Raw genomic sequence first — 22,064 nt, forward strand, 5'->3', positions numbered from 1 at the left:
GAGATGTCTCGTCTCGTGGAAATTGTGTCTCGTCCCACCCCTACTAATAATGTTATGCAATAGTAGCACCAGGTAGCTAACTAACTGACTTAAAGTTAAACTTACAATGTTATGATATATCAGCTTACTGTAGCAGTAGCTAGCTAACTAACTGACTTTAAGTTAAACAAATGCTGTTATGCTATGTTACCATGCTGTAACACTAGCTAGCTAAATAGTTAACTTTATGTCAAGCTAATGGTTTTAGGCTGTATTAGCTTACTGTAGCACTAACTAGCTAACTAACTGACTTAAAGATGAGCTAATAATGTTATGTTATATTAATGTAATAAAACTAGCTAGCTAACTAAATGACTTTATGTTAAACAAATAATGTTGTGCTATATTACCATGCTTTAGCACTAGCTAACTGACTGATTTATTACTTTAATGAACACACAATGTAGTCTATCATCTAATACTTAATAGCTACCCAAAATGTATTGTCTGTTTGAAATTGTAACTAGCTAGCTTTATGTTCCGCTATTAATGTTATGCTACATTAGTATGAGGTGAAACTAGCTAGCTAACTAATTGGCTGTGTGTTAAATGAAGTGTTATGCTATATTAACGTGCTTTAACACAAACTGACTTACTTTATGTTACACTAGTAATGTTATGCTATATTAGCATGCAGTTTAATTAGCTAGCTAACTAGTTGACTGTATGTTAAATGAGTAGTGTTATGCTGAAATTATCATGCTTTAGCACTAACTCACTGACTTTATGTCTAACCCTTAATACTTATGCTATATTAGCATGCTGTAACACTAGGTAGCTAACAAACTGACTTTATGTTACATTAATAATGTGATGATAGTTGAACATGGTGTAGCACTGGCTAGCTAACTAACTGACTTTATATTAAACTAATAATTTTATGCTATATTATCTTGCTTTAGCAATAGCTAGCGAGATTTCTGGCAAATTATGTATACTGTCTTCTAATACAGTAACATATTAGCTAACCATTATTCTTGATCTAAAAGGTTAACTAACTAACTTTATAGTAAGCAAATAATGTTATGCTATATTAGCTTGCTGTAGCACTAGCTGGCTTGATTTCTTTGCTACTTGATTTTGGCAATTTCTGTGATGGATTTAAATCTCAATGATGATAAAGTAAACATATAACTTTTGAACTACAGGCCCCTCAAGTATAATTTTATGAAAAAAATCAAACTGTTTAAAAAGAAAATTAATTTGTAAGTCACAGCCAAAGCAAACTTTATTGTCAGTATCTCTACATGTGCAGCACATACAGAGAAACATATAGAAAAACATAAATATATCTATAAAGAATACAATGCAAAATGTAATACAAAATAGAAATACAGTACTAATAGCACAGTTGTTGATGTTGATTTTCAAAATATATATATATATTTTAAAGAAAATAGACATTGCTCTTAAATGGATATCTTTCTCTAGTTTACCTTCCTGTTAGAATATGGAGAGTACATATCAGAAACATGACAGTGAAACGATCTTTCTCGTCTATTTTCGCTTTGACTCTGTGTTGCATCACCGCGAGCCTCTTTCACAGAGTCGGTCCATTCACAGGTATGTTGGAGCCTTGCTGGCGTTTTGCCAACGAGGCCACTGGGTTTCCTGTGAGCCACCGCCAAGCTGGCACGAGTGACATAGCAGGCGAGCTGCTGACAGAATAAGACAAATGACCTGTTAACGATCTCCCCGTCTCCCTGCTCATTCTATCTGTCTGTCTGACTGTGTCTTATCGCATCTCTCACTCTCAGGCTCTGATTGAATGAGCGTATCGATCTACCTCAGTGAGAATGTGCATCTAAACTTGATTTAAATAACAAATTTACCCTAAAAAGGCCATAAACTTTTACTCTGCTGCACAGTCGAATGACTATTACACATGTCCGGGGCGGTTAATTGCATTGTAGATCAATATGAGTGACTTTCTAGCCCAAAGCCCAGAAGGTTTTGGCATTTCAAGACGCTCTTTTCTGCATTTCAGGACAATCGGTGTTCTCACTGCTGTTGTTTTTGGCATTTCTTTAAAGACATATCATGTTTTTTTGCATTTATATATATGGAGACATGAGACTTAAGGTGTTGTCTCTCCAACTGCAGTTTGTTTAAATAGAATTAATCCTGAAACTTATTTCTGTGTTCTGCTCTTTAGAGGCCCAAAAATATGTAATTCTCTTTATACTATGGGCACTGATTGCATTTTACCATCAAGAAAACAGTTTCCCCAAATGTTTGATATTAGTTTCTGTTGTGCAAATACAAAAAGCTATTGGTTTACACTCAAAGAACCTACAGTACAACATTATAGTGAAGACAAAATATGTGAGATATTAAGCATGAATCTGTTATGTAGCATTATAAGTCATAATTTTACATATACTACTAAATATATGATAATATATGTTCTGTAATTCAGACAAAGCTGCAGTGCTGTTCATGTTTTGACTGTGATTTTAAGAGCAGAGAGCAAATTACTATGGATTTGACTGATTGTTTGCTTGATGAGCTTTAGGCAATGCTGTTTTTTCATTGCTCTTCCGTTTTAAATCTTGTACCTTACATGTAGCATTTCCAAATTAGTATTTATCTAGTATTTACACACCCTCACAAGCTTGATAATAATGATAGTTTCCATTAATGATTAATCTGCCACTTGTTTTAGTTAGAAATCAAAAATTTGTACTGGTCTACTAACCGACAGCAAAACGGCTATCGCAATTTAATGAACTTCGTTTTGTTTGACCAAAAACTGATTAACTGATTAAAAAGATTACCTATTTATTGACTAGTCCGGTTATTCTACAGTAGCTAAGGGATACGTGGTATGATGTGTGGATCTAGAAAAAGTAGCTTTAGTTTGCTAAAAATAATAGATAAGAAGTAGAAATATACAGCCAGAAGTAATGCATAAATGATCAAAAATAGGTAAATAATGGTAAAAAATCAATAAATAGTTGACATAGCTACCTAAAAGTATAGGTAAGAGTTGAAATTGTGTGGAAAAGTTTGGATAAACAACTGGAAATTGTTCGCAATAACACACTTTAAATAAGTACTTCATTTGTCAGTATGTAGTAGGTGGTTTCCAACATAGCCCAGGATAAATAAGGGTGAAGCTAATAGGACTAATTACTGCAGTGCTAACTCTGGTGTTTATCTAATAGGACAACTACTACTACTGTTCTACTGTTACTGCTATTACGACTACTTCCATTACTACTACTACTATTACTACTACTACAACTATTAATACCATTACTACTATTACTATTTCTTCTAGTATTATTATTACTACTACTACTATTACTCCTGCTACTTCTATAACTACTACTACTATTACTACTGCTACTACTTGTGGATTTAAAAAAAAAAAACTAAAAATATAAAAAATATATGATAGATACTTGTAAATAAAATTGAGAGACGTTTTAATTTTTTTTTTTAATTTTTTACATTTAGGCACATATGAACTTAAGCATTATTGTCATGAGTCATTCCAATTTCCCCAAATATGGAAAACCAGCCTCTAAAAAGCATTAAGATCTCCAGTGTTGTCTAAAAGAGCTCCATAATTTGATGCCAAAAAAACTATAACCCAAGTAATACGTATTTACTGTTTGTTTTCTATTATGTTTTGAAAAATGAAGCAATAATTAAAACTAAGTGTAAATGCAAGTGTAGACAAAAAAATCCTCCAAGCACCACTTGAAAGTTATTTCCTAATTCTAAGAGTATAAAATATCAAGCAAAACTCAGCTAGAAGCGGTAAAAATCTACTAAAACTGCCGCGTCACAGTGGCAGTGAATCAGCAAAGTGAGCGACCATTTAACATTATACAGGAACATTTCATGTAATGTTCCTGTAAAAAATAACACGTTTGGAGCTGAGAGGGGAGATTTCACAGCTCATGGAAGGTATTTATAATTCATTAGTGTTATAATTCAGATGGTGAAGAGGTTAGATTTAACCGTGAACACGCTGATGAATTGCTACCGAACAGTTACCGAAGGTTCGCTTCATGTCATGAGAAATGCATCTGTCCGCCCACAAGATATAAACTGTTAAACATTCGCCATCACTTCACTGGGTTAAGTTAATATTTATATACTTAGCAGAATGTGTCGCTTGTCTTCTCACAACTTGTTTCCTCATGGACTCACATGCTGATGTTTTTTATTGCATTTATTATCACATTGCCAGTTCAGACACATGGTTTTTGTGAACGAAAAATTACTCTTTCCTTTTTCTAAGGTCATCATGGTCTTTAAACAGGCGGATGCTGTAGGAGGAAGATATGCCAGGACTCTCTGCTCTGGTCAAGATTAAATATTGTCTATTCTGACTAGTTGTCTGTCTAGTAGTCGGTAATCTAAATCTGACCTTCTCCCACCTACAATATATACCTGAAGATCAGAGAGAATCCTCAGAACTGATGCTGGCATTGCTTGCATGAACTGCTGCTCCATCGATGTCACTTCCCCCGTTATCAGTAAACATTACTCACAACTGAAGTCATCTGAGTCTCCAGTGTGTCTCTCTATGTCCGCTTCCTTAATCTCTTGACCTCGCTGAACTTCCACAACAGTTTTATATTTTAATAATGTTCTCACCAAGGGGTACAATAATAAGTTGCACCAAATATTTAAGCTTTTTAGTTTTGTTGAACTCATTTTTTTATCATACAACAAACCGAACCAAGCGTTGTGATGATTTGCTGCAGTCGTAAATTCAATTTAAAGCAACTTTATGTCACTTTAACACATTTAAATGTTATGAGTGATTTATTTTCCTGGTGATTTCTGACATAAATTTTGAGATTTAATGATACTGTGATGCAATCCTAACTTCCATGTAAACCTTATTTTCATTGTTTTATGTATTTATGTTTATAACCTATTAAATTGTGGTGCTCCAGGATGCTTTTTACTAAGAATGATACTTTATAGGCAAAAAAAATCTGCTTTTCTGCAAATTATTACTTCATAGGCAAAAAACAAACAAAAACAACATTAATCTAGTATCAGTATTAAAGAAATGTCATTTTATTTCATGTTTTTCTACCATTACTCATGTTTTCCTAGTTAGTTTTGGGATGTAAGTACAGTGAGGCATTTTTTATCCAACTCCTGGCTATGACTGACTTTCTTTTATGCTTGCATTTCTTATAAAACGTTTGATTTTAAATAATCCTGGACTGCTAATGCTTTCTTCTAAGATAACAAGACAGTCATTCCTGCAGAAAACACAGGGAAGAGAAATGTGTTTTCAGCTTAGAGGGGAAAAAAATAGACACTTGGGGTTTTAAAACGGCACTACAAAGATAACACAAATTATATTAAATCGCTCAACAGGAGATGGACAATAAAATGCAGAAATTGCAAGTCTTTCTTTCTTACACTGTCACTAATCTGAGTTTCCTCTGTTTCTCTTTCAGTAAAGAAAGCCAGACTCCACGGGCCTCCAGGTAAGAGCTCATAAATGACTTCTCTGTTATTTGAACATGTGGAGCGGTAATTATGACAGTAGGTGGGATCAGCGACATTATGAGGAAAAGTAGCGGTGACAACAAGTTTCTTCCCTTTTTAAAAAAAAAAAAAAAAAAAAACACACTCAAAAAAACAAAAACAGTCCTCAATATTTTACACCAACTTGCGTCTATAAATGTGGAAACCTTTACAAAATTAAATAGTCCTTTAAAAAGTTGTTGAGATATTTCAGTCTAGCTGTTTATATAAAAGTTAACAGTAACATACCAAGCTGAAAAATAATGATTTTATCTAAAGAGAAAACTTTAAAAAAGACTTGTAAAATGATAAGTCATGATTTTAACTTTCCATCTAGTTTTCAGTACCTGTTTCTCAAACACAATTTATTTAGGGATCAGTGTACATCTGTTATCTGATAAGTTATTTATGCAACAATTCAATTAAATTTTATCTATATAGCGCAGATTCACATCATTTGTTTAAAAGTGCTTAGCATAAGAAGTGACAGACCTTACGATTTATAAACAGAGAACAGAAAACCCAACAATCTAAGAAACAGTCAGAGAGGAGAACCCAATTCTAGTATTAAATGAGCCCCTGAGGTAAATTATTAAAGACTGGAGTATCATTATCGGTTCTGCTCTGAGTTTTGGAGAAAATGAGGAAACAGATTTCCTATCGTTGCTATATAAACATTGTCTTGCACAGTTTATCTCACCAACTTTATGATGCAGCCATAAAAGTTCAGAAGTCTGGTTACATTTCTTTAGAGTCGATGCTCGTAATTCTTGTTGAAACGACAAATCTAATGCATGTAAAAGCAGAAATATGATAAATCTGTTGAGTAAACTGTGAGTAAAAGTTCATCACATACAGAGAAATGCAGTTTTCAACTTCCAAACTTGTAGTTCATCTCTTAATAAAGCAGGTATGCTATCAGGTTTGCTAGCAGCTTGGTGCCCTCACATACAGTTAACTAAACTATATAAACTTGGATTAATGATGAAAGTGGATTCTTCAGCTGTGGCTTTGTTCATAAGTTCAGTTTGAAATGGCCAGAGCAGCACTTGAACTCAAAAAGTCATAGTTTCAGAGCGCTCAGAGTGGGGCAGATTCAGTGATTTGTTTTGCTTTTTCACCTTTTCTCTAATTGAGCTGGCAGAAACAGAAGATATACTCTATTTTCCTAAGTAAAACTAATACTGCATTGTAAAAATCTTCAAAAACATCTGGCATTAATTTTTTTATAACTTAAAAGTGAAGCTTGAAAGAGAGGATATTTTTAAAAAGACAAAACTGAACAAGTAAACAATTTGCTTCCCAATTTGTTTAATGTTTCTCTTACAAAAACTCAAAAAAGAACTGATAAGAGTACCACTCAGTCTGCGGATGGATAAACTGCAGTTGTATTAGAGTATTATTAAAATCCTCTGCTGGAAAAAGTCATATACATTGTCTGATGTCCACACTGGAAACTTCTCTTTTTAGCACATATGCTACCAAAAATTGTTGGTGTCGCTGGTCATTTTAGCCCAAACTGTGACCTTTACTTATTTAATCATTGAAATTTGAAGACTTGTTGCATCATATTTTGCTGGACAAACAAATGTTGATGGTTCGCTGTGCTTCAGTTGAACTTCCCGTCACGCCTGCACTTGTCCCTGAGCAGCGTTTCCTGTTTTCAAACTATTTTCGGTTATCTTCATGGATATTCTGAGTAAATAGGTCACCGAGGAGAAACAACAGCCCAAAATAGATAAGATTTTTCAAACAGTTCGCCATAAGTGAGACTCCCTCTTCTTGTCCAGTTTTCTTTTTTTGCCTTTGTATTTGTAACGTCTTCACTGGCTGCAGCTGCTCGTCCTTCCGTCTTCTCTCCGGGCGAACAACAGCAACGAGTGGGAGAAATCAAGCTGTAGGAGGGGAGAAGAAAATCAATAGATCATCAGAGACAAAGGGCCACCTGCTAGCCTCAAATGACAATGTGTCATCCCGACATAAAGGAGGAGATGGAGACGAATCCTTCAGAGTGTTGAGGAGACAGAGTCCAGACGCTGGAGATGATTTGTCTTCGGATGCCTCTGGCCTCCGTTGGCTGAGCGGAAGGAGGAGATTTAAATGGCCTGAAGCAGGACATGAGTGCTGGTGTTTAGATACAGTCATATCTCCTGTGATACTGCCCTCTAATTCATTTATCTCAATTACTTCTACTCTTTGTTAAACCAATTTGTGATACGGAACAATTGGATGTAAAAGAAAAAAGGCTTCCAGACTCAGCAGACCTTCCCGGTAACTCGAAGCTCCTGAAGGATTAACAGGAAGTAGATAAAGAAAAATAGGATTTAAACTTGACATGGTTCATCCTTCAGCCAAATAATATAATCTCCTCATTAGAAGGTATTACAATTTTATAGCATTCAACAAAGGCAAAACTTCAAAAGTACTTGACAAGAGGCGACACAGTGGTTATAGTTTGTGCAAGTAAGGTTTCAGAAACCTTCATGAGCTCTTTAAACTAGTTTTGCGAAACCAGCTTTTACTGGAATGTTGCAATCTGGGTTTTTTTTACTCTGTAAATCTGCAATAAGTGTAAGTTTGTTTGCAACTAAAGTTAGATAGCAATATGTACAATAAAAATTTGATGGTAAAGAATGCAGTGATGATCCAACCAGCATCTGGGAGGATAGAGGGATGGTGAAAAGCCACAGGACCATTTCTTTTTCTGGGTTTCGTTCCACTTTCAGACTAAAGTTTTCTTCTCACCTGCTGTTTGGTTAAATTTAGACACCAAATCTACTTGTTAAAGGTTAGAGAAAAGTTTTTATGTGGGTTAATTTGGGTTAAAATACACCCTTTCACAAAATTAATCACATATTACAAGGCTAAATGTTAGTGTTAGTAACAACATCAGTGGAGAACATTTAGCTTGACCCTCTGAACATGTCATGGCTGCAGCAACCGCCCCTGTAGAACCTCTTTCAGACATATTTTCAGTGTAAAAAAAAAAAAGTATTTACTCCAGGGTAGGTGCTTGTGAACATCAGTGAAAAACTGTGCAAGTCCTTACGCTGATTAGTTAAACTCAAAGGAGACAACAAGCAAAAATTTTCTGTCAAGTAGCAGTACAAAACATAAAGTTTACCATGTAGGCTAATAATAACTCTCCGTTGTTCTGCTTATAGAACTTGAGTTACATTCAGTAACTATTATTTGTTGTGGTTTTGGTGCACTTAGAGCTAATTACTTACTTAAAGTTACTTCCTGCAATGAGAAGCAGCCCAATTTCTAACATGCATGAATTATTGTAGATCTGTTACCTAAACACTTTGCTGATAGAATAATGCAGTGTTGCCTCCTGTTGTGCTGCAGCTCATTCCGCCACCCCACTATCTACTTACTTACCTACAGATTTCTTATTTAACGAATAGAAAATTCTTTTTCAAGTCTAAGCACGTAATAATGATACGGAAATTATGGAAAAGAACAGTGTGACAAATATTGAGGCAACCAGAGACCAAAGTGGACCTTAACTGCTGAGATACCTTAGCTGATACAGACATGACATGTAAATAGAAACAAATAATACATTTATTTTTGTAGTACATTTCAAAGACCCTGATAGCTGTACATGGTAACTGTCGAGCAGCAACAATAGTAAGTGCAAAGAGCACTAATAGTGCAACATAATAAAACAAGGCAAAATATGATAAGTTATAAGATTCAAGTTTAGGGTATCTTACATGTAAAATACAAAAAATTCGGACCATTGAGAACTATCAGAAGCAGTTGAAAACATGTACGTCTTGACATTTTTCTTAAAAATGTTGTTGGATGAAGAACTTTTTTTTGCCAAAGGAATGCCATTTCAATTATAACGTAAACATTGTCCACCAAACATGATCAAAACTTAACCTGTATTCATGTCAAAGTGCCTCCCACTAAAGAAAAACTGGAAAAAAAAAACCCATGAAAGAAAATTGATTAACAAGGTCCTCTGTGCACCAAAATTAAAGCACAAAATTCACAACAGATGGATTGATACAGTATAAATAGATTAAATAAAAACATTTAAGCCTCTGTTTTAATACCAACATCCATTGTTCTCTTTGCTGAAGAAGGAATCTTCCGTCTTTCACTGTTGGACAACATGATTAAAACTTTGCAGAGATAAAACTGCCTGAGCCAGATAACCCAGATGAGTGTTTCAGTGCTGTCCTCTTATTGGAAAGTGCCTGACACATACGCATCGAAGTCTGTCTGGAAATTTTCATTTTCTGTTAAAATTTGACCTAAAACAAAACACCTACTTTGCCAGTCTTGTAGGTGACAGAGAATATACCCAGGATGATTATTAGTCTCAGGTCAGACCCAGCTAGTAGAGTTTGTCCCACTCTAATGGCCCAGTTTTGGAAACATGATCTGATTTATCTGAATAGTAATAGAAGCCATAGATTTGTTGCCTGGGGGAGATGGCTGCTGTCCCTGGACCCTCCTTAATAAACCCCACAGGGAGATGTTGGCTGGTATATATGTCATTTTATTAGTTGAGAAGATTGGAATGCTTTTAATCTCCAGAGACGCTAATGTCAGATGGTGTATTGGTCCAAAATTGTGACCAACAACTGGATGGATTAACATGACATTTGGTTCAGATAGTCAAGAATGCGTGCTAAGGAATTTGTTGATTCCTCTATTTCATCTTTCAACACACACACAAACCCCTTCCATAATTGTTTGGCGCTCATGAAGCCCAAGGGTAGCTTGACAACAATGCTAGCATAGAGTGCTAATGTACATCCCTTAGGAGGTTAATTCTAGCCACACAGAGCAGAGTCACTGATGAGAAATTCTTCTTAATAGGGTAAAAAAGAGTGGACAATCTTTAGAGTTGATAGAGTTGTGTCGTGGTATTAATCATTTAATCAATGTAAAAGTATTACCCAATACGGCAGAAGATGAAGGACACACAGTTTAACTGTAAAATACCAAATGCATTGTAGATTTGTTGTTGTATGTGTTAGTGCCACCACGTGGAGCATCTTACTGTTTAATCACAGGGAGTTAAAGGTGTGTTTGCTGACCGCCCAGAAAACAAGCGCACCTTTCCCTGCATAATTTCTAATGGTATGTGTCAATGTCAGCTGCTTCTCATTTCCATAAAGCTCAGGTCTAAGCTACTTTATGGGGCGGCATGGCTCAGTGGGTAGAGTGGCCGTCTTGTAAGTGGAGGGTTGCCGGTTCGATCCTCGCCTGGAGAGCTCATGTCGAGGTGTCCCTGAGCAAAACACCAAACCCCTAACTGCTCCTGATGGGTCGCCATCAGTGTGTGAATGGGTGAATGTGATGTATTATGTAAAGTGCTTTGGGTATCGTTTCCGGTATAGTAAAAGTGCTATATAAAATACAGGCCATTTTACAGACCAAATCAGTGACTTCCAGCATCTGGCAATTTACAACATTTTTTTTTAAAGACAGATTCCACAGCCACATGACTTATTTCTCACCTCAGATGTTTTCGCAAACACCTTGTGGTGACATATTTTCATAGTATAAGAGAAAGTTTCCAAACAAGTCGCCATTATGTGGTGACAAAACGGTGTCATCCGCATATGGAAAAACATCCGCTGTATTTCATGCATGTCAACAATTAATCGATTATTGATTGCTAATTTGGCTGATTAGTAGTTATAGAAAACTGTTCAAAATTTGAATCAGTTGCTCAAATGTAATATTGTTTGCCTAGTTATTGCTATCCATATATGACTGTGCTATTTAAAGTCAACTGCAGCTCAAAGGGAAGACATCTGTGACGGTATATAATATAATTAACCTTCAGCTATAGAGTTAGAGGCCACTTAGGATGTTCATGTGGAAGCTGATCATGAGCCACGGCTCATTTAACTGGATGCTTCTTTTTTTAAAACTTTGCTTTAAAGAATTCAAATATCAGCTGTGATTTGAGCTGTTTTAGTGTTTGATTGAAATGTATACCCACATTTAGACTTCTGAGTCATGACAGCATTTATTATATTTGCAAATCTCTGGAAGAGGATTTTAATTGGAGCAAAATCTCAAACTACTGTGAAGAAACAAAGTTGGCAGGAATTGTGAAGTAGAAAAGCTAACGGCCCTCAAACAAATAAGTCAAAATGCAATTTAGTGGAGCTTCATTTTAGTCTGTACCTGCTCTAGTTTTACTTTTCGCTTCAGGTGCAAACAATAAAGAATTTGGCAGTACAACAGATTTTAGTTTGAGCAGGGAATTGTCTGTAGTGCTGTTATTTACACCTGCAGCTCGTCAGTAGTAGTGATTATCTTGCTGTGATGGTCCTCTACAGCCTAATGAATGAATGCAGAGGAATCCCTGGCCTTAATGAGGCCACGGTGTTGCTGTAATGAGGCAGCCAGTCTTGGCGCATCACGAACTGTTGTACCATTTGACTCATTGCAGTCTTCCTAAATCTACTCAATTTATTCATAAACTACATAGCCACTGTGGAGGACATTTTTATAGTGTTATGCCAGAAAAAATGCAGCATTATTCCAAATTAATAAAAATAATTAGCTTTAATATCGATTGAATACATGCAGTGGAGCTCTATAACACCAAAAATTGTAAATAAGGGTGCTCCAGATTAGGATTTTGGGATCACTGGAAGCAGTATTGGCCGATAAAGATCACCAATCACAGGGTCAATAAAGCCTTCTGTTTATCGTGATTTATTTAACTGTTTTTACCTAAATTGTTTGTAAAGTTTTAAAATTAAGAGATAGGAACACGACTTGAACCACAGCAGCCGGTGCTCGGTTATCAAAAACAGTTCAAGCTTCGCAAATACAACTTTCCTGTGGAATATAACAAATGAAAGTTTATTACGTAAACCTCAGAATAAAAAAGTTTATTGTACTGAGCCAACAGAAATCTACTGCAGTAGAAACAAAAGATACAAAATACAGGACTCTAATCAATTTAATCCAACTTAAGACTTCAAAAACTGCGACAAAAAAGGCTACTGTGTCTACTTAAGAAATGATCACATCCCAGAAACGCTTACATTATTTTAGGGTTTATTCTGACAAAATGCAAGTGCAATATACACTTTACTTTACTTTCTTGTCTAATCATTATCTGAGGGCTGTTTACTCAGCAGATTGTAGTGTGGCTTATTTAGAGTTTGTCAAAGACCAAACTATACACACTTCCTTTATAAAGAAAAGTATTCACACACCCTTGGGATTTCCAATTCATTGAGTATCCCACGGGGTTTAGCTAAATTCATCATTAAGAATTGGAAAGAACGTGGCACGTATAAATCTGCATAGAGCAGGCTGTCCTCAAAAACTCGAACAAGACTAGTGATGGAGGCCACCAAGACACCTATAACTCTTCTGAATGAGTTACAGGCTTCAACAGCTAAGATGTGAGACACTGTGTATAAAACAACTGCTGCCTGCTCTTCAATCAAAGCTTTATGGAAGAGTGGCAAAGAGAAAGACACTGTTGACTAGAGTTGGCCAGAATGCAAGGAGGAGATCCTGAAGTCAACTGAAAGAAGGTTCTTTGGTCTGATGGGACCAAAATTAAGCTTTTTGTCCATCAGACTAGATACTATGTTTAGCGGACACCAAACACTGCACATCATCATAAACACACTATCTCCACTGGAAATCATGGTGGTGGCAGCATCATTACATGGAACATAGTGGGGGCAGCATTATGATGTGAAGCACAGTGGTGGCAGCCTTAAAAGTGTCAAGCATGGTGGTGACAGCATCATGACGTGAAGCATAGTGGTGGTAGAATTATGATGTGAAGCATGGTGGTGGCAGCATCTTAATGTTAAACTTGTTGGTGGCTTCATCATGATGTGAAGCATGGCGTTGGCAGCATTATAGAAAGTATAGAGAAATCCTGGATGAGAATAAGATGGAGTCTGCAAGAGAACTACAACTGGGGAGAGGATTTGTTTTTCAGCAAGACAATGAGCTGAAGCTAACAGCCAAAGCTAAATAGAAATGGTTTAAAGACAACAAGATGTCTGTTCTGGAGTCGTTGAGTTAGAGCCCAGACTTCAATCCAACTGAGAATTTGTAGTTGGTTTTGAAAAGGTCTGTTGTCACTCACAATCCTCATGCAACCTAACAGAGCTTGAACAGTTTTTCAGAGAAAAACATGGTAAAATTGTGGCATTCAGATGTTCAGGCTGATTGAGACCAACACAAACTCAATGCTGTAACTGCAGCTAAAAGTGCATGTACTAAATACTGACTTGAAGAACGTGAATACTTATGTTGCATTTTCTGTTTTTAATTTATTGATATTATCTTGTTGAAATCTGGTTTCACTTTCACATAAGTCTTTTTTGTAAGTTCTTGTCAAAAAGTCAAATTTTATTGACAATGATTCAATGTTGAAAAACAATAAAAGGAGAAAACTACTTTTTATAGACACTCTACAGTAAATGTGGTGATAAACCAAAACAATGAGCCTAAAGAGGTTAAAAATCCACCATAGAGCTGCACTGTTTGTGTTTATTTTCGGGACGCCGTGGGGGGAAGAGCAGCTGAATTAAAGATGCTGCTAAAATTAAAAGACGTCATGTCAGTTTGCACTAGCGAGATAAAAAGAATTTAATCTCACATTTATATCTCCCTCAGCGCTCTTCATCGACCAAAAGCTCCCCTTCCCCTCCGCTCGGGCTGATTCTCCTCCGCCGCCGCCCGCCTCCCTTGACACCCATAATAGAGTATTCATTACCGAAGACAGCCTAGTAAATGTCATCTCGCCTGGCCGCACCACACACGTCCAAGTGTAACTGAATATAACTTATTTATTTTCATAAGTCATTGCCACTTAATTATAAATGATGTCGACTGCTCCCCAAGTGGGTCCCGATGCATGCTGGGAAATCTCCTCCCCGCCACAGCTAGTTGACTGGAGGAAGGTGTGTGTGTTTTCTATGTACTGATATACTCATTCAAATATCTTCCATGACAACGCTGGTGGTTTCAGTAGAAATAGAGGACAAATTTAGACGATTTTTTCTGTCCTTCATTTTTAATTATTTTTGTGTTATTTGCAGTTTTTTTGCAGTTGTTGGTTGGCCGTCAGTAAATGCTGCCGTCTGCAGCTTTCCAGTCCCCTTGTCCCGTTAATCACAAGCCTGGCAACAACCTTAAGTGAATGATGGATTATTCCCGATTAACCCTTTCACCCGACTGTCTCTTGTCTTTATCATTAGCGCTGAGCTGCGCTTGGCAGGGTGAAAGATCGGCCGCATGTACCATGGCATTTACTGCGTCACATAACAGGATGTACATAAACACATGCATGGATGCTAATACATTAGCGAGATTTAATCTGTCTTGGATACAGCATGGGATGGTCCTACAGTAGAATGCACTTAAATCTCCCAGGAGAAAGAAGAAAATGCACAAAAACACAATTTTTTTTCCAATGCGAAATCCATTTTTACAGACTTTGCAAATGACATTTTGATAAGGCCTGGTCCATAGCTTGTCAAAGTCCGATGCCAAATAATAATATGCCATGAAATGCAGCATTTTCTATTTTGAAATTTATTTTATATGGATAGGGACGTTAAAAACACAGTGGACTATTCGTGTCCTGAGATAAATGTACACTTACACTACCACTCAAAAGTTTGGGGTCACTTAGAAATATCCTTCTTTTTGAAAGAAAAGCATTTTTTTTCAATGAAAATAACATTAAATGAAAGCAGAAATCCAGTCTAGACATTGTTAATGTGAAATGACTATTCTAGCTGGAAACAGCTGATTTTTAATGGAATATGTACATAGGGGTACAGAGGAACATTTCCAGCAACCATCGCTTGAGTGTATGTTCCTTAAAAAGTTATACGTGAGCTGATTGAATGTTATTTTGTTATCGCCTATCATTCTGGATCTCTGACCTGCAATGAAAATTAGATGTTGATCTTTGAATAATGAGTCTGAGAACCCCTGCTTTCGTCCACAAGTAGTTTTTCCCCTTTAACAACTTCTTCATCCATATAAGACAGCAAAAAGCACAACTGAAGTGCTGTCAAGAGCTGCTAAATCAACAGGCAGCGATATAAACCTAACCCTAAAGCCATGTTAGACCAATCAGAAGCCTAAAAAAGCTACTACCAGTTCAATTAGACTACCAGCAATGGTGCCTCCATAAAATTGTCACAAAAAAAATCTGTTAGCAAGGTTAGCACCCACACGATCTAAGCCACATTTACCATTGCACAAAAGCAGTAAATAATGCACGTAAATGTCTTTTTTCTACTACAGTGATATACAAACTCCTTTGTAACGCTCCCATTTCATCTATTCACATACACACTAATGCAAGGTGTCAAGGGATCCAACCGCCACCCTTACATTTAGTGGACTGCACACACCCTGCCAGCACAGCAGCTATGTTTTATTTATGCAGAGGAGAAAATGGTGCACACTCTTACATCACAATACAAAATTTCCTTTCCCGTCGCCTACATGTCGACACTGCAAAAAGAATTTCTGAATGTCTTCACCCTGAAATTTTTCAGTGACCTAAAGCTGTCTTTGTATGGATACAAGGCAAAAATTCTCACAATAAAGTACATGTTAAAAATACCAATGTACATGTCGACATGTTGGGCCTAAAACTGTTTTCACAACACCTCCAAGGACCTGTACACACTATGAGGGCTATATTTGTCGACTGATATTTCTAGCCTGTTTAAAAGAAAATAAAAAATCTGTCCGCATGAACATGGTTTTATTAAATAGCAAAAAAAATTGCAAATGTTATAACAAGCATGCTAAGCCAGTCTACATCAGCAGTACATCAAATACAGGAAAAGACTGTTATTTGTTTCTGCAGACTTGAAATTGTAGACACTGTGGGCTAAGTAATATTGGGCACAGTCGATGATGTTTTTTGTGTGTTGGAAGTGACCTGGTGCCAAGTTTAGTGGCAAACTTATACCTGCTAGTGCTAGCAAACATAAAGAAACTGGTATTAATCTGTCGTTGTTGTTGTTGGGGTATGCATGCATTTCCCAGACTTTTCCACACAGATGCACACAAACCAAAGCTCTTAAAAATCTTCAGTTTGTCAATGAAAGGGTCCATACATAGAAGAAAACGTTAATTTTACAAAATGTGCATATTAAAGCGGACTGGGGTGGTTCTGGGGTGCAGCAAACTATGAAAAGTTTTGGCTACATTGCAAATGGAGAGTTTAGGACCTAGTAGGCTGGTGTCCAGTTTCTGCCTTCTTGTCTGCTATAAGAAAGTAGTGTCTGAGGAAGCAAACATCATATTTAACAATTATTTCCTAGCAAAATGTGTCTGTTGTACTCTTTTCTGTGCACTGGGAAAGCAGCTATTTCTCCAAGGAGAAAAAATAGTATAAAAGCAGTACAGAATAAATTAGAAACACACAGTGCAAAAATGCAGAGAACATTATATACACAGAAGATGTTTTTTTTTCTAAGAAGACTGTTTACATGAGGTTGAAACAGTTATTGCACATAAGTGGTATGCATATGTGAGGGAGAAAAGTGCAGCAGTAATAGAGGTAGACCAGTTATACGGTGGCATTGTAAAGTCTGACTGATGTTGGAATAAATGACCTGCAGAAACGTTCCTTCTTACACTTAGGGTGTACCAGTCTGTTGCTGAAGGAGCTTCTTAAGGACTTCACAGTCTGATGCAGAGGGTGGGAGGTGTTTCCTATGATAGACGACAGTTTGGCCAGAGCCCTCCTCTCTCCCACCACCTCAGTGGGGTCCAGGGGGCAGCCACAGACTGACAGTTGGCTGTTGTGTCTTTAGTATCGCCTTAATTGTTGACCTTTACATTTCAAGAAACAAATAAAATTCATGTACTATGTAGATGTACAGTTGAGTCCTTAAACCGAAGGACAACAGTCTTTGATGGTGCTGCTAGAATTGCCCTCAAATGAGGTCTGTCTACGTCTCAGGTGTGTGAACGTATGTAGATATATGAATATGAAGCAGGCCAAGTGCCTCATCAACCCTCCCTGGATAAATAAGGATCTAGTGTTCAGTTAGTTGGAAGTGTTTATTCTCCCCGGTGGTGTTTTATTAGCTCGATGCTGCCACGCTCTCTTTACCGAAGCAGGGCGATGTAATCAACAAAGACCTCCGGGGGGGATTTTCATGCAAAAATTGGATACACTTAAGAAGCACATTGGTATGCAACAAAGAGAATACCAAAACACAGGATGGGAAGTACATTTGGATCATTTTTGCTCGTGTGATTACTGGATTTACTTTGTGAAATTGATTGATCGGGCACTCGCCAGTGTCTGCAATGCAAAAATCAGGCCATAGATTGTATAAAAAGATGAACTAAACCACATTAACAGAGCCATTGATTGATAGGCTACTGTTCTGAATCCTTAAGCTTGGCATTTTTAGAGTTTTTAAATGAGCAAACGCATACTTTTTTCTGGGATCATATGTTACGAAATGTACATCGTGCTGTTTTAAATAAACTAGCGATTTAGATATATCTAACTAGTTTATAGCTGTGCGTTTGCCTTCTACTGATCTACATTTAGAGAACATTTGTTAAACCTTATAGAAGAATAAGAATAAGTTAGTGTTCAAAATTTTTAATAAACATTAACATTTGCCTAATATCTAAGGATTAATTAAGGATTCTTTTGGACTCCATTAAGCCTCAGAGCTGAAGGAATTCAGCCATTTTACCAACTTAGAACCGCATCTAAATTAGACACTGAGCATTTGAATCCACTTGTGGCTGTAATTTATTCACTTTTGTGGCCGAATGATCGTGTCCCTTAAATCATCTTCACCCCAGATGCTCTGATGCTGCCCTTGACTCCACCAGCTCCTCTTCAAGCAAAAGTGGTTGTAGTAATGAGAATACGCAGATGTACAAGGACGTAGGTACATGCAGAGGAACAGTGCTGATGTTATTTCAGTCTCGTCCACTCCAACTTCTCTGATCATGTGAAGAGTCGACCACTTGAGGGAGGTAATCAAGCAGGGATTATGAGGCTCCAACCTCCTAGTTTGTGGTGATCACAGTGACTTTGGCAGGAGAATACACATGCAAGGTTTTTTCTGGAACTGAATTACATTTTTTCCCTCCAGTGAATCAATTGGTTGAAGAATAGATATGATTTTAGTCAGTTTGTTTGACTGCAGCCCGAGAAAATGTTGGTTTGGGTTAAAATAACTGCCTTTTTATGGTTACAAGAACAGAAAATAATAGCTTACTTAATCAGAACTTGGTACGTTGGTTGAATCAGTGTTGCTGCTGATATGAAACGACAAGTGAACCGCCTTCTTATATGTCAAATTCTGACTGTTTGTTATGCAGCATCAGAAAATCACACTATTCCTGCAGCAACAAGAGGTGTGTGCTTCTACAGTAACTTCTCTATACGTTCTTAGTGGCTATTTATAGAAGCGCAACGCCTTTCCAAGTGTGAATTAAAACAATAAAACAACAGGTGCGAGTACATGGTTTATACAGCGGTAAAAGAGGATAAAATAATAGATTATATTCTGAAATAACCATCAGAGTAGGGCAGAACTTCCATAGAAGAGATGGCCATTGACTGATCTCTAGAGTAACTAAACATCTGAATATGTAAAGTCTGCTTCGTAGAAAACGGGGAAACAGTCCTATAGTTCTCAGTACAGCCATCCGCGTGTGATCAGGAAGAGTAATGGGAGTCTGGTTCTCTGTCTGAAGTGGCTTATTCTGGGTACAAAATGTTCCCTGTTCAGCTCCTCTCAGGTTAATAGTGACGTCTCCCTGCAAACGAGCATTATTAAACAGAACACTTAGTTAAGGTGCTGCTTCTCCTCATTCCTGTCGGCTCTCTCATCTCACAAGATTCCGATGTTAAAAATGGGATTTTCCACCTTAATATTTGGGCTGCATTGCTACACAAGTTGTAGCTATATAACTGAATGCTAGTGTTAATGGTAGTGGTGTTTACATAGGTGATAAGTAACTAAAAAGAACGTGCAATTAATGTGCAAATCACCCTGGCTGAAGAGAACGCGAAAATATAAACTGTTGATATTTACAATGAACAGTATTAAAAAGTCTAAGTACAGTGTAAAAACGCCATGCAAGATTTGGTTTGCAGCAGAATAATACTTGAGAAAGTAGATATTAACTAAAAAAAACCCAAGAAAATGCAGTCAGGCATTACTTCAGCTGATGGAAAATGAGCCAAACTTTATTTCCATTGAGAGTTCCTTTTGTTGGTTAAACCGTAGCCCAAAAGTTTCATATTTTCTGAGAAAAAATACATCTGCACCTGATGTTTTTCCTATTCTTGCACCTACTTTTTTTTACTTTTACATAATCTTTAGCACCTTCTTTAACATCATGCAACCGTTTCTGTCAGAAATAAAGTTTACGTGACATAAAGCTGTATTTGTTGTTGCTACAACTAATGGAAAATGCGTAAAAAGTTAAAATTGTAAGCTAGAATATTGAATAAAGTAGGGATGTTTCTGTGGGTAATGGAAAAATAGCTAAATATATAGTTTACACTTCATTTCCACATAGCTTTGTGTACATATGTGACTCAATTAGAGGTTCATTCATTCCCATGAGACTGAAATATGAAGCTCCTACTTAGATTTATTGCCGCAAGTAGATTGAAAGCTATTACCTTTTGCAGTTGATTGTGGAAAAACTTTACTGTGTTCCATGAAGTTGTAAAAAAGAGTTAGCTATCAGGCTAACAAGCTATTTACCTGCTTGAGTAAGTTGGCAAAAAGTTCCCCCAAACACGTTTCATGAACAGAAAGTTTACTTGCTTTGAATCCTGAGTATAAATAAAACTGATTCGTAACAGAAAATACAACTTATAAGACATGTAAAGCTCCATACACTGTTTTTTAAATTAACTTAATGCTGACTGATAGGATGTTTTAGTTTATTTTATCTGCTTGTACTAACTAAAGCAGGTTTATAATGCATTTATGGTGATTACTGAGGCATTGTTATTTAGTTAGAAAATTAAGTTAGAAAAAAAAGATTTGTTTTTGTAATTTGAGACATTGCAAGAAAAAAATCACTTAATACATGGCTTGTGTTAAGGAAATTAGCAGTAAATTAACATAATTTCACAGTGTTGTAACTTTTCTCACATTTTTAAAAGTTAAGTCAGAAATATCTCAGCAAAGGCAGAAAAGGTGGAAAATTAAATAGTACGGTGCTTGTCAAAACAGATCAGGATCCTAGTTGATCCTTAAAATCCTTAAATTACCAAATATTTCACATCAGCAAAGATATCATAACTATTTATTACTACTTGATGAGTTATGACTCAGCTGCTTTTCTTTTAAAATCGATTTGCACTCGATCATTGTTGTCTGACAGTTCTGCAAAAATATGCTGCCCACGCTGCTTTATAGTCTTCACATTGTTTGGTGATTTAAAGTAAAAGCAGAAGTACATATAGAGAATGGGCTAAAATTAGCATAAGCTCTGTGTTTGTGTTTATATCCTGCAGCTGGATTTGGGGATGATGTCTTTATCTTTTATATATCGGCGTTTAATATTAAATTCTGCAAAAATCGTCTACCTCACTGGCAGCATTTTTTTAGTTCCCCTTCGTGTCCCATTCAGGTGGTTTTATTAGTTGTGCTTTGTCTGAAATATCCACCAAGTTGGGATTTTTAGCCATTATGATCTCTGCTGCATCTTTTCCTGAGCTCTAGAAATGTTTCACAGCTCCAAAAATAATGACGATTTACTGCTATTTCCTGTAGTTCAGTCAAAAATGGAGTCTCTGATGGTACAAACATGCCAGAATCCAAGAAAAATTGAGATTGTTTAATAATGAACTTTTTCAGATAGTTTCAAGAAAACATGTTAAACATAGAAGTATGTACACTACCGTTCAAAAGTTTGGGGTCAGTTAAAAATGTCTTATTTTTGAAAGAAAAGCAGTTTTTCTCAATCAAGATAACATTCAGTGAATGATAAATCCAGTCTAGACGTTGTTAATGTGGTAAATGACTATTCTAGCTGGAAACGAATGATTTTTAATGGAATATCTGCATAGAGGTACAGAGGAACATTTCCAGCAACCATCACTCCTGTGTTCTAATGCAACACTGTGTTAGCTAATGGTGTTGAAAGGCTCATTGATGATTAGAAAACTCACACTTTTATTATGTTAGCACATGAATAAAAGTCTGAGTTTTCATGGAAAACATGGAATTGTCTGAGTGACCACAAACTTTTGAACAGTAGTGTATATAACAAAAATAACAAGTTTTTTCCCAAGTATATTAAACTACTCTGGAAGATAACACGTTTTAACAAAAATCTAGAATGTAAATTACAAATTTTCTCTTCTTTTTCAGACAAATTCAATGCCTATGTGACTTTAAAGGTGCAGAATGTGAAGAGTACGACCATCACAGTTCGTGGAGATCAGCCATGTTGGGAGCAAGACTTCATGTTGTGAGTGTCACTCTGCTGCTGCTTCTATTTTTATTTTATTTATT

At 36.5% G+C, this 22,064-nt stretch overlaps 1 protein-coding gene across 1 annotated transcript in view; it reads left to right on the forward strand.

Moving 5' to 3' along the window:
* LOC111565599 (protein unc-13 homolog B-like) overlaps nt 1–22,064 on the forward strand; it is a 279,044-nt gene that overhangs the window by 22,849 nt on the left and 234,131 nt on the right. Inside the window, exons 2-3 of the mRNA XM_055011386.1 lie at nt 5,478–5,507; nt 21,921–22,020. Of these exons, the coding sequence (XP_054867361.1) occupies nt 5,478–5,507; nt 21,921–22,020 (130 nt within the window). The remainder of the gene's footprint in view (nt 1–5,477; nt 5,508–21,920; nt 22,021–22,064) is intronic.

The sequence above is a fragment of the Amphiprion ocellaris genome, chromosome 6 (genome assembly GCF_022539595.1).
Source record: "Amphiprion ocellaris isolate individual 3 ecotype Okinawa chromosome 6, ASM2253959v1, whole genome shotgun sequence".
NCBI classification, from domain to species: Eukaryota; Metazoa; Chordata; class Actinopteri; family Pomacentridae; genus Amphiprion; species Amphiprion ocellaris.